The 12,040-nt window shown below is 46.2% G+C and overlaps 1 protein-coding gene across 1 annotated transcript in view; it reads right to left on the reverse strand.

Moving 5' to 3' along the window:
- Positions 1-2,316: 2,316 nt before the first annotated feature.
- LOC115104844 (glucose-fructose oxidoreductase domain-containing protein 1-like) overlaps positions 2,317-12,040 on the reverse strand; it is a 32,625-nt gene continuing 22,901 nt past the window's right edge. The window contains exon 2 of the mRNA XM_029626172.2: positions 2,317-3,911. Within this exon, the coding sequence (XP_029482032.1) occupies positions 2,989-3,911 (923 nt within the window). The 3' untranslated portion in view covers positions 2,317-2,988. The remainder of the gene's footprint in view (positions 3,912-12,040) is intronic.

A 12,040-nucleotide genomic window follows, 5' to 3' on the forward strand; every position in this document is an offset into this window, starting at 1 on the left:
GGATCAGTTTTACCTTTCAGATCATAACGAATAAGACAGGGATTGACCTGATCCTATATCAGCACTCTTACTCTGAGACACCCTGTGAATATAGGCCCTGGAATGTCCAGAACTGAGAACTTCGACCAAAATTCTAAATCAATATCACAGTTCCAGGTTTCATTGAATAGGCGAAGGCATCCCACTTGGCACGGATGTCAAGTCAATGTTGGTTCAACGTAATTTCATTGAAATAATTTGGAAACAACATTGATTCAACCAGTGTGTGCCCAATGGGTGACTGACTGGACAGATGAATAGCTACAAAGCGTGCTTGTTGAGCCCTAACAAAGCGTGCTTGTTGAGCCCTAACAAAGCGTGCTTGTTGAGCCCTAACAAAGTGTGCTTGTTGAGCCCTAACAAAGTGTGCTTGTTGAGCCCTAACAAAGTGTGCTTGTTGAGCCCTAAGGGAAGTTGATTTTCTGCACCTATCAAAAATGGAATACAAATGAGGACCACGTGTTTCAAAAAGGTTTCTATAACTCCAACCAAAATAGTCATTTTCCTCAGAGATCCCACAGACAGGACCAACGCACGTAGGAGCTGAACGCTCAAAGGCCTCTCTCACCTCACCTGTCTCCCACTAACTAGACACCCCCCCTCACCTGTCTCCCACTAACTAGACACGGATCAGTCCAAAACGCTCAAAGGCCTCTCTCACCTCACCTGTCTCCCACTAACTAGACACCCCCCGTACGGATCAGTCCAAAACACTCAAAGGCCTCTCTCACCTCACCTGTCTCCCACTAACTAGACACCCCCCGTACGGATCAGTCCAAAACACTCAAAGGCCTCTCTCACCTCACCTGTCTCCCACTAACTAGACACCCCCCCCGTACGGATCAGTCCAAAACGCTCAAAGGCCTCTCTCACCTCACCTGTCTCCCACTAACTAGACACCCCCCCCCGTACGGATCAGTCCAAAACGCTCAAAGGCCTCTCTCACCTCACCTGTCTCCCACTAACTAGACACACCCCCGTACGGATCAGTCCAAAACACTCAAAGGCCTCTCTCACCTCACCTGTCTCCCACTAACTAGACACCCCCCGTACAGATCAGTCCAAAACACTCAAAGGCCTCTCTCACCTCACCTGTCTCCCACTAACTAGACACCAAAACGCTCCCCTCTCACCTCACCTGTCTCCCACTAACTACGGATCAGTCCAAAACGCTCAAAGGCCTCTCTCACCTCACCTGTCTCCCACTAACTAGACACCCCCCCGTACGGATCAGTCCAAAACACTCAAAGGCCTCTCTCACCTCACCTGTCTCCCACTAACTAGACACCCCCCGTACGGATCAGTCCAAAACGCTCAAAGGCCTCTCTCACCTCACCTGTCTCCCACTAACTAGACACCCCCCCGTACGGATCAGTCCAAAACACTCAAAGGCCTCTCTCACCTCACCTGTCTCCCACTAACTAGACACCCCCCGTACGGATCAGTCCAAAACGCTCAAAGGCCTCTCTCACCTCACCTGTCTCCCACTAACTAGACACCCCCCAGTCCAAAACCTCAAAGGCCCCTCACCTCACCTGTCTCCCACGGATCAGTCCAAAACACAAAATGAATACTTTTATACTGAACAGTGCGTTCATCAAAACATGCTCCAGTCTTTTTGCACCGCAGTTTTAACAACAAATAAAATACAAAAAAACAGTACATTTATATCATGACTAATTTTAAACAATTCACTTTTTGTTTTATACAAGACTATAGACACAAGCCTACACAGCATAATCAACATTTGGGAAAACAACAAGATAGCGCTTGAATAAAATACAAAAATACGTTTTGGCTTGTAGGTCAATATGTGCTACTACCATTCTCTCCTGTAACCTGTGTGGATAGTGATGAGTAACATGACCATCAGTGCTCTTCTCTCAAAGAAAACTCATGTTCTTCAGGTAGCAGCACTAAGTTACACATTCACACAAACCGGTAGCCAAGCAAAGCGTTCCTAGTGGGAGTCTTAAAGGCTGTTTGTTCGGAGGCTTGATGCTTGCTAGTGTCCCATCCTTGCACTAACCCAGAGGTTAGTACTGATTGTTTTAACCTACATTGTCGCTATTGTGTAAGAAGCTTTAGCGCATGCAAAATGCTAACCTAGCTGGCTAGCTAAGCAACGGGAATGACCTTGAGATAGAAAAACACTTGGCTTTACTCACAGCATAGCACGGGATTGAGTCGCCATCCACAGGTCTGTCTATTGCATAAGGACGTTACTACAAAAACGAGAAGCAGGCAAAAAGGGTATCCCCTTTGATTCAGGCAGGATGACATAATTCCACGAGCCTGCAGCTCTGGCAGGATTTATTGCACACTTTACCAGAGGGGGAGACCCTCACTAAAAGCCCTACCAGCCAAACTATAGATTTATCAGGCGTTGCACTCTGGTTTCACACTCATACACAGCACACATACACAGCACTCATACACAGCACACATACACAGCACTCATACACAGCACTCATACACAGCACTCATACACAGCACTCATACACAGCACTCATACACAGCACTCATACACAGCACACATACACAGCACTCATACACAGCACTCATACACAGCACTCATACACAGCACTCATACACAGCACTCATACACAGCACTCATACACAGCACTCATACACAGACAGGGACTGAACCATTCAAGCCCCCTGTGGTTTAAACATTCACCTCTCTAGGAGGTACAATAAAACCCCTCTGTTGACCCGAGAGTCTAGCATCCATAGAAACGTCTTCCCTTTCTCAGACCCACAGTGTGAGGCTTATTCATCCAGAAAAGAGGACAGAGAGAGAGAGAGAGAGGAGTGTTCATCACTGTTCACATCATTTTGGGGACAAGCGAAACAGGACCCTTATCCCCTATTGGTCAGACAGCCAGCCAATGAGGGCACTCTCTCACCCCCAGTCTCTAGCACCAGTCGGCCATTTTGGTGACAGTGCTAGCAGTAGAGAGACATCCTGCTGCGCCGCATGGCCTCACTGATCAGGTAGGCCGGGCTCACCTCGGGCTCCTCTTTCATTACCTCAATGTTCTGCCATTCGCCGCACTGGTTGGACTTCTTTATGGTGTCCACCACGCACAGTGCATACAGGCAGTCCTCGAAGGTGGCCGCCATAGTCAGCGGCCTTCCATCCCATGTGCGCCGGTCATCCTGGTCCTCGAAGGCCTGCCGCACCGCCTGTACCATGCAAATAGTTCCTGTCAGGTAGGGTGAGGGGATGTCGCTGAAAGCCTTCTCCGGTAGGGAGGCCTTCTCCAGAGGGGTGCTGTCCTTCAGAAGTAGCTCCGGCCCTCCCTCCGTGGTGTTCTTCTGTCCGTACAGGTCCGTGCCGCTGACCGTCAGCCGGCCCACCGTGCCCACCACGATCACCTCCTGGCGGAAGTCACCGGGCACGTTGAAGTTGAGCGTGACGGTGCAGCAGGCGCCGCCCTCCAGCACCATCTGGAAGGTGCAGAAGTCGTCGCTGGTGATCTGGCGGATGCCACAGATGTGCGCCGTCTGCTTGACGAATGTCTTGAGGAAGCCGTGCACTTTGGCCGCCCGCTGGCCCGTCAGGAAGGTGAGCAGGTCGATGATGTAGGTACCCACCGAGTGCAGCCCCCCACCTCCCATCAGGTCGTCACAGCTCCAGTTGTACTTCTTACCCAACAGGCTGCTGCTGTGGACCTGGGCCTCGCAGACCAGCAGCTCCCCCACGTAGCCCTCCTCCACGAGCTCCTTCATCCGTACGAAGGCGGGCAGGAAGCGCAGCACGTTAGCCATGACGCTCAGCAGTTTGGGGTAGTACTGGGCGGCCGACATCATGCGGAAGGCATCCAGGGGAGTGGCGGTGCGGTCGCAGATCACGTTCTTACCAATACCTGCGGTAGGGGAAAGAGGGAGGGGAGTAGAGAGAGAGAGAGGTCAGTGTTACTCACACGCAGACATAATATCCTCCTCTCCATGAAAACACCCGGTGAAGAGACAATGAATCAATGCAAAAACAATAGCTGACACATATTTCAACATAGCTTCCCCAAAACTATTTTAAACCCTTAGGTCAACAAGGGAATCTGATAATGAAACATGAAAACACATTCCAGAAGCTTTGTCAATACGGTTGTTGTCATTGAGAGGAACGACTCGCTCTGTTTGACATGAGTGTGCAGACAGAGTTCACTTTAGACTGCGGGGACCAAAGGGATGAGGAGACGGGAGGAAAAAGGTGAGTGTGAGAGTCAAAGCACTTTGAAGTAACCTCATTAAAGCCCTTTCCTTTAATTCCACTACTTACTAAACCCCCAGTGGTGCTCTGCTCACAGCCTCATTACAGAGATCTCTGAGGAATGGTGCTCTGTTCACACAGCCTCATTACAGAGATCTCTGAGGAATGGTGCTCTGATCAAACAGCCTCATTACAGAGATCTCTGAGGAATGGTGCTCTGATCACAACCTCATTAGAGAGATCGCTGAGGAATGGTGCTCTGATCACACAGCCTCATTACAGAGATCTCTGAGGAATGGTGCTCTGCTCACAGCCTCATTACAGAGATCTCTGAGGAATGGTGCTCTGATCACACAGCCTCATTACAGAGATCTCTGAGGAATGGTGCTCTGATCACACAGCCTCATTACAGAGATCTCTGAGGAATGGTGCTCTGATCACATAGCCTCATTACAGAGATCTCTGAGGAATGGTGCTCTGATCACAGCCTCATTACAGAGATCTCTGGGGAATGGTGCTCTGATCACACAGCCTCATTACAGAGATCTCTGAGGAATGGTGCTCTGATCACACAGCCTCATTACAGAGATCTCTGAGGAATGGTGCTCTGATCACATAGCCTCATTACAGAGATCTCTGAGGAATGGTGCTCTGATCACAGCCTCATTACAGAGATCTCTGGGGAATGGTGCTCTGATCACACAGCCTCATTACAGAGATCTCTGAGGAATGGTGCTCTGATCACAGCCTCATTACAGAGATCTCTGAGGAATGAAACTGCTGCAGATAATAGCCTCTGACACATCTAACAGCAGAGCAGAGAGAGAGGCTATCCACCTACTGCCCTGTCCGTGCCACTAGAAAGGCTAAAACAATTAGCATAGAGACGCTAATAGCTCACCTCACCATTAACCTCATTACCCTGAGACGAGCAGTTAGCCTCTTCATAACGCTGAGTGACTTTTAGAAACATAATGGATACTTAACATCCACTAAAATAAAGGCAGTGTGGAGCGGCCAATCAAAAGACGCTAATCTAAGTACCTCCCAGTGGTAACAGAGTATTGATACCTCCCCCCTACACCACGGGATTCCTGGCCAGCCAGCCCTCTGTGAACCCTCAATGCCCACTGTAATTACCCCAGTCACATAGATGAACAACGGGGGTGGGAAAACACCCACCCCCCCATTTCTCTTCTACATCAACCTCCCCCCACACCAGAGACATTTTGGAATTCAACATTTCCCAGCTAATCTCCCATTAACTCCGAAAAGGCAAGATCCAGCCAGGCCAGGAAATGGATCACCATGACCCAGTTCTGTGGTGCCACAGGAAAAACCTTCCCCTTCTGATGAAGGCAGAGGCTGGCTACAGTGTCCCCTCCATCGAGGAGGCCTGGCCCTGGGTCTTCCCCACTGCGAAAAGTTGAATTATTATGACACATTTTTGACAGTTTTACTTTAGTGAAACTGCAAACAGGATGCAAGTTTTAGAATATTTGTATTCTGTACAGGCTTCCTTCTTTTCACTCTGTCATTTAGGTTAGTCAATTAGGTGAGTATGGTCGAGTAACTACAATGTTCATGATCCATCCTCAGCTTTCTCCAATCACAGCCATTAAACTCTGTAACTGTTTTAAAGTCACCATTCACAATCACCACTGAGAGTGTGGGTGACACCAGATTGGCATTTCAGAGAGTAGACCTGACACAGTTCTTATAGCCTTTAGCCGTACCCTTATCCTACTCCTCTCCTCTGTTCCTCTGGTGATGTAGAGGTTAACCCAGGCCCTGTGTGTCCCCAGGCGCTCTAATCTGTTGACTTCTGTAACCGTAATAGCCTTGGTTTCATGCGTGTTAACATTAGAAGCCTCCTGCCTAAGTTTGCTTTATTCACTGCTTTAGCACACTCCACCAACCCTGATGTCCTAACCATGTCTGAATCCTGGCTTAGGAAGGCCACTGAAAATTCTGAAATGTCCATCCCCAACTACAACATTTTCCGTCAAGATAGAACTGCTAAAGGGGGCGGAGTTGCAATATACTGTAGAGATAGCCTGCAGAGTTCTGTCCTCCAATCCAGATCCATTCCCAAACAGTTCGAGCTTCTACTTTTAAAAATCCATCTCTCTAGAAATAAGTCTCTCACTGTTGTCGCTTGTTTTCGACCTCCCTCAGCTCCCAGCTGTGGCCTGGACACCATATGTGAATTGATTGCCCCCCATCTATCATCAGAGTTCGTACTGTTAGATGACCTAAACTGGGATATACTTAACACCCCGGCCTTCCTACAATCTAAACTAGATGCCCTCAATCTCACACAAACGATCAAGTAACCTACCAGGTACAACCCCAAATCCGTAAACATGGTGTCATGACGTTGGCCTGTTGGTGAGGTTTATGACCCCCATAAATACCTTTTCCCCCTTTCCTCTCTCTCTAGTCTACAGAGTGACTATTGGAAAGCCCTTTGTTAACATAGAGAGAGTCTGGTGAACCAAACCATATTTCAGTAATCCAACCAGTTGAAAATATGCGTTGGTACTTAAAGAATATGTCAGATCAGTTGTCATCTGAGACATTATTACTGATGATAGGATGACAAACTGTACCTTGGAAAGTCTATACATCAGATTCACATGGTATTGTTGTGCAATTAAAATGTTAATATGAAACTATTTGTGAAAAGATTCAATGTAATTTTAGCTTCTAAATGAGAGAATTGTTTCCATAAGGTAAACTCTGTTCACTCAGTGGCCCCGCCCAAGTGAACAGACATTGGTTGTGAACTATGAAACACGCCCTTCTCTCCACCACTATATAAGCACTTTACGAATATGTAACAATTGTGTTCCCGAGGACGTGAGGACTGCTGTCCAGACGTTAAAGGGGCTAATATCAACTACAGAACCTCTCTTTCATATCGTCTGAGATCCCCAAGGATTGGAAAGCTGCCGCAGTCATCCCCCTCTTCAAAGGGGGAGACACCCTGGACCCAAACTGTTACAGACCTATACCCATCCTGCCCTGCCTATCTAAGGTCTTCGAAAGCCTAGTCAACAAACAGATCACTGACCATCTCGAATCCCACCGTACCTTCTCCGCTGTGCAATCTGGTTTCTGAGCCGGTCACGGGTGCACCTCAGCCACGCTCAAGGTACTAAACGATATCATAACCGCCATCGATAAAAGACAGTACACTGTGCAGCCGTCTTCATCGACCTGGCCAAGGCTTTCGACTCTGTCAATCACCACATTCTTAACGGCAGACTCAGTAGCCTCGGTTTTTCTAATGACTGCCTTGCCTGGTTTACCAACTACTTTGCAGACAGAGTTCAGTGTGTCAAATCGGGGGGCATGTTGTCCGGTCCTCTGGCAGTCTCTATGGGGGTGCCACAGGGTTCAACTCTCGGGCCGACTCTTTTCTCTGTATATATCAATGATGTTGCTCTTGCTGCGGGCGATTCCCTGATCCACCTCTATGCAGACGACACCATTCTGTATACTTCTGTCCCTTCCTTGGACACTGTGCTATCTAACCTCCAAACGAGCTTCAATGCCACACAACACTCCTTCCGTGGCCTCCAACTGCTCTTAAACGCTAGTAAAACCAAATGCATGCTTTTCAACCGGTCACTGCCTGCACCCGCCTGCCCGACTAGCATCACCACCCTGGATGGTTCCGACCTAGAATATGTGGACATCTATAAGTACCTAGGTGTCTGGCTAGACTGTAAACTCTCCTTCCAGACTCATATCAAACATCTTCAATCTAAAGTCGGCTTTCTATTCCGCAACAAAGCCTCCTTCACTCACGCCACCAAACTTACCCTAGTAAAACTGACTATCCTACCGATCCTCGACTTCGGCGATGTCATCTACAAAATAGTTTCCAATACTCTACTCAGCAAACTGGATGCATTTTATCACAGTGCCATCCGTTTTGTTACTAAAGCACCTTATACCACCCACCACTGCGACCTGTATGCTCTAGTCGGCTGGTCCTCGCTACATATTTGTCGCCAGACCCACTGGCTCCAGGTCATCTACAAGTCCATGCTAGGTAAAGCTCTGCCTTATCTCAGTTCACTGGTCACGATGGCAACACCCACCCGTAGCACGCGCTCCAGCAGGTGTATCTCACTGATCATCCCTAAAGCCAACACCTCATTAGGCCGCCTTTCCTTCCAGTTCTCTGCTGCCTGTGACTGGAACGAATTGCAAAAATCGCTGAAGTTGGAGATATTTCCCTCACCAACTTTAAACATCTGCTATCTGAGCAGCTAACCGATCGCTGCAGCTGTACATAGTCTATTGGTAAATAGCCCACCCAATTTACCTACCTCATCCCCATACTGTTTTTATTTATTTACTTTTCTGCTCTTTTGCACACCAGTAGCTCTACCTGCACATGACCATCTGATCATTTATCACTCCAGTGTTAATCTGCTAAATTGTAATTATTCACCTACCTCCTCATGCCTTTTTCACACAATGTATATAGACTTTTTTTCTACTGTGTTATTGACTTGTTAATTGTTTACTCCATGTGTAACTCTGTGTTGTCTGTTCACACTGCTATGCTTTATCTTGGCCAGGTCGCAGTTGTAAATGAGAACTTGTTCTCAACTGGCCTACCTGGTTAAATAAAGGTGAAATAAAATAAATTAAAAAACAACCTCTCTTCTTTAACCTCGCCTGGGTCTTTGTTGTTTTGGATGGAGAGAACATCAAATCAGTCTTAGTCATCAAGTGTCATGAGCACTGAGCAGTGTCCATGGGAGCTTCTGATTTGAGAATCATCTACAAGAGACAATGATTGTTATGTAGCCCATGATACCCAGCTACTCTGTGGCTTTGATTTATTCAAACCAGACATGGAGATACTGTAGGAATACATAAATCTCAACATTAATTTTCATTAAATGAGATTTTTTATATAGGATTCACCATAAATGTTGACGGTTTTAATGCCATGTTAAATCATACGGTCATGAGTCATTCTAGCTCTGGTTAAACTTCTTATGGCTGGGGGCAGTAGAGTAGTTTGGATGAATAAGGTGCCCAGAGTAAACTGCCTTCTACTCAGGCTCAGTTGCTAATATATGCATAGTATTAGTAGATTTGGATAGAAAACACTCTGAAGTTTCCAAAACTGTTTGAATGATGTATGTGAGTATAACATAACTCATATGGCAGGCAAAAACCTGAGAATAAATCCAACCAGGAAGTGGGAAATCTGAGGTTTGTAGTTTTTCAAGTCTTTGCCTATCGAATATACAGTGTCTATAGGGTTATATTGCACTTCCTAAGGCTTCCACTAGATGTCAACAGTCTTTAGAACCTTGTTTGAGGCTTCTACTGTGAAGGAGGGCGGAATGAGAGCCGATTGAGTCAGGGGTCTGCCAGAGTGACATGAGCTGATCACGCGCGCTCACGTGAGAGCGGCCTGCAATTCTTTGCAATTGCAATTCTAAAGACAAAGGAATTCTCCGGTTGGAACATTACTGAAGATTTATGTTAAAAACATCCTAAAGATTGATTCTATTCATCATTTGACATGTTTCTACGAACTGTAATATAACTCTGAACTTTTCGTCTGAACTTTCGCCTGGACTTGCCCGCGCCTCGTGAATTTGGATTTATTTACCAAACGCATGAACAAAAAGGAGGTATTTGGACAGAAACGGACTTTATCGAACAAAACAAACATTTATTGTGGAACTGGGATTCCTGGGAGTGCATTCTGATGAAGATCAAAGATCAAAGGTAAGTGAATATTTATAATGTTATTTCTGACTTCTGTTGACTCCACAACATGGCGGGTATCTGTTTGGCTTATTTTGTTGTCTGAGCGTTGTACTCAGATTATTGCATGGTGTGCTTTTTCCGTAAAGCCTTTTTGAACTCTGACACAGCGGTTACATTAAGGAGAAGTGGATCTAAAATTCCATGCATAACAGTTGTATCTTTTATTAATGTTAATTATGGGTATTTCTGTAAAATCACCGGATGTTTTGGAACTAGTGAACGTAACGCGCCTATGTAAACTGAGATTTTTGGATATAAATATGAACTTTATCGAACAAAACATACATGTATTGTGTAACATAAAGTCCTATTAGTGTCATCTGATGAAGATCATCAAAGGTTAGTGATTTAATTTTCTCCATTTCTGCTTTTTGTGACTCCTCTCTTAGGCTGGAAAAATGGCTGTGTTTTTCTGTGACTAGGCGGTGACCTAACATAGTTTGGTGTGCTTTCGCTGTAAAGCCTTTTTGAAATCAGACACTGTGGTGGGATTAACAACAAGTTCATCTTTAAAATGGTGTGAAATACTTGTATGTTTGAGGAATTTTAATTCTGAGATTTCTGTTGTTTGAATTTGGCGCCCTGCACATTCACTGGCTGTTGTCATATCGATCCCGGTTGCGGGATTTCAGTCTCCCATAGACATACGTTTTAACCAAAATGTAAACAGTAACCGAAATGACGCTAGATCGAATTCCAAAGCCGATAAGGCGAAAACTCTGCCAATATGCCCTTGAGCAATGCACTTAACCCTATTTGGTGCAGGGTAGCCATTCATAATGGCAGAATCTGGCCGTGTCGGCATCTGGTGTGACCCCCATAGGCATCACACAGCGCAACACATCTCCTTCACATAGAGTTGATCAGACTGTTGATTGTGGAATGTTGTCCCACTCTTCTTCAATGGCTGGATGAGTTTGCTGGATATAGGCAGGAACTGGAACACGCTGTCGTACACATCGATCCAGAGCATCCTAAACATGCTCAACGGGTGACATGTCTGGTGGGTATGCAGGCCATGGAAGAACTGGGACATTTTCAGCTTATGGGAATTGTGTACAGATCCTTGCATTATCATGCTGAAACGTGAGGTGATGTCAGTGGATGAATGGCACGACAATGGGCCTCCAGGAACTCGTCACAGTATCTCTGTGCATTCAAATTGCCATCTGTAATTGTGTTCGTTGTTCATAGCTTATGCCTGCCCATACCATAACGCACCCTGTTCACAACGTTGACGTCACCCTCACAACGCCATACACGCTATCTGCACGGTACAGTTGAAACCGGGATTCATCCGTGAAAAGCTTATCCAGCCAGTGGACATCAAAGCTGAGCATTTTCCCACTGATGTCAGTTACAAACTGTAGTCAGGTCAAGCTTTCCTGAGACAGTTTCTGACAGTTTAGTGCAGAAATTCTTTGGTTCTGCAAACCTACAGTTTCATCAGCTGTCCGGGTGGCTGGTCTTAGACAATCTCTCAGGTGAAGAAGCCGGATGTGGAGGTCCTGGGCTGGCGTGGATACACAACAACTTTGGAGGCGGCTAATGGTAGAGAAATTCACATTAAATTATCTGGTAACAACTCTAGTGGACATTCATGCAGTCAACATGCCAATTGCACGCTCCCTCAAAACTTGATACATCTGTTGCATTGTGTTGTGACAAAACTGCACATTTTAAGAGTGGCCTTATATTGTCCCCCAGCACAAGGTGCACCTGTGTAATGATCATACTGTTTCATCAGCATCTTGATATGCCACACCTGTCAAGTGGATGGATTATTTTGGCAAAGGAGAAAATGCTCACTAACAGAGATATAAACACATTTGTAAACGAAATTTGAAACAAATAAGCTTTGTGTGTGTATGGAAAAGATGAAAACATGGGACCAAGACTTGTTGCGTTCATATTTTTGTTCAGTATACTTCAACAAGTTAGAGGCACAGGACACACTGCTCAACCCGGACAAGG

The sequence above is a fragment of the Oncorhynchus nerka genome, linkage group LG22 (genome assembly GCF_034236695.1).
Source record: "Oncorhynchus nerka isolate Pitt River linkage group LG22, Oner_Uvic_2.0, whole genome shotgun sequence".
Classification (NCBI taxonomy): Eukaryota; Metazoa; Chordata; class Actinopteri; order Salmoniformes; family Salmonidae; genus Oncorhynchus; species Oncorhynchus nerka.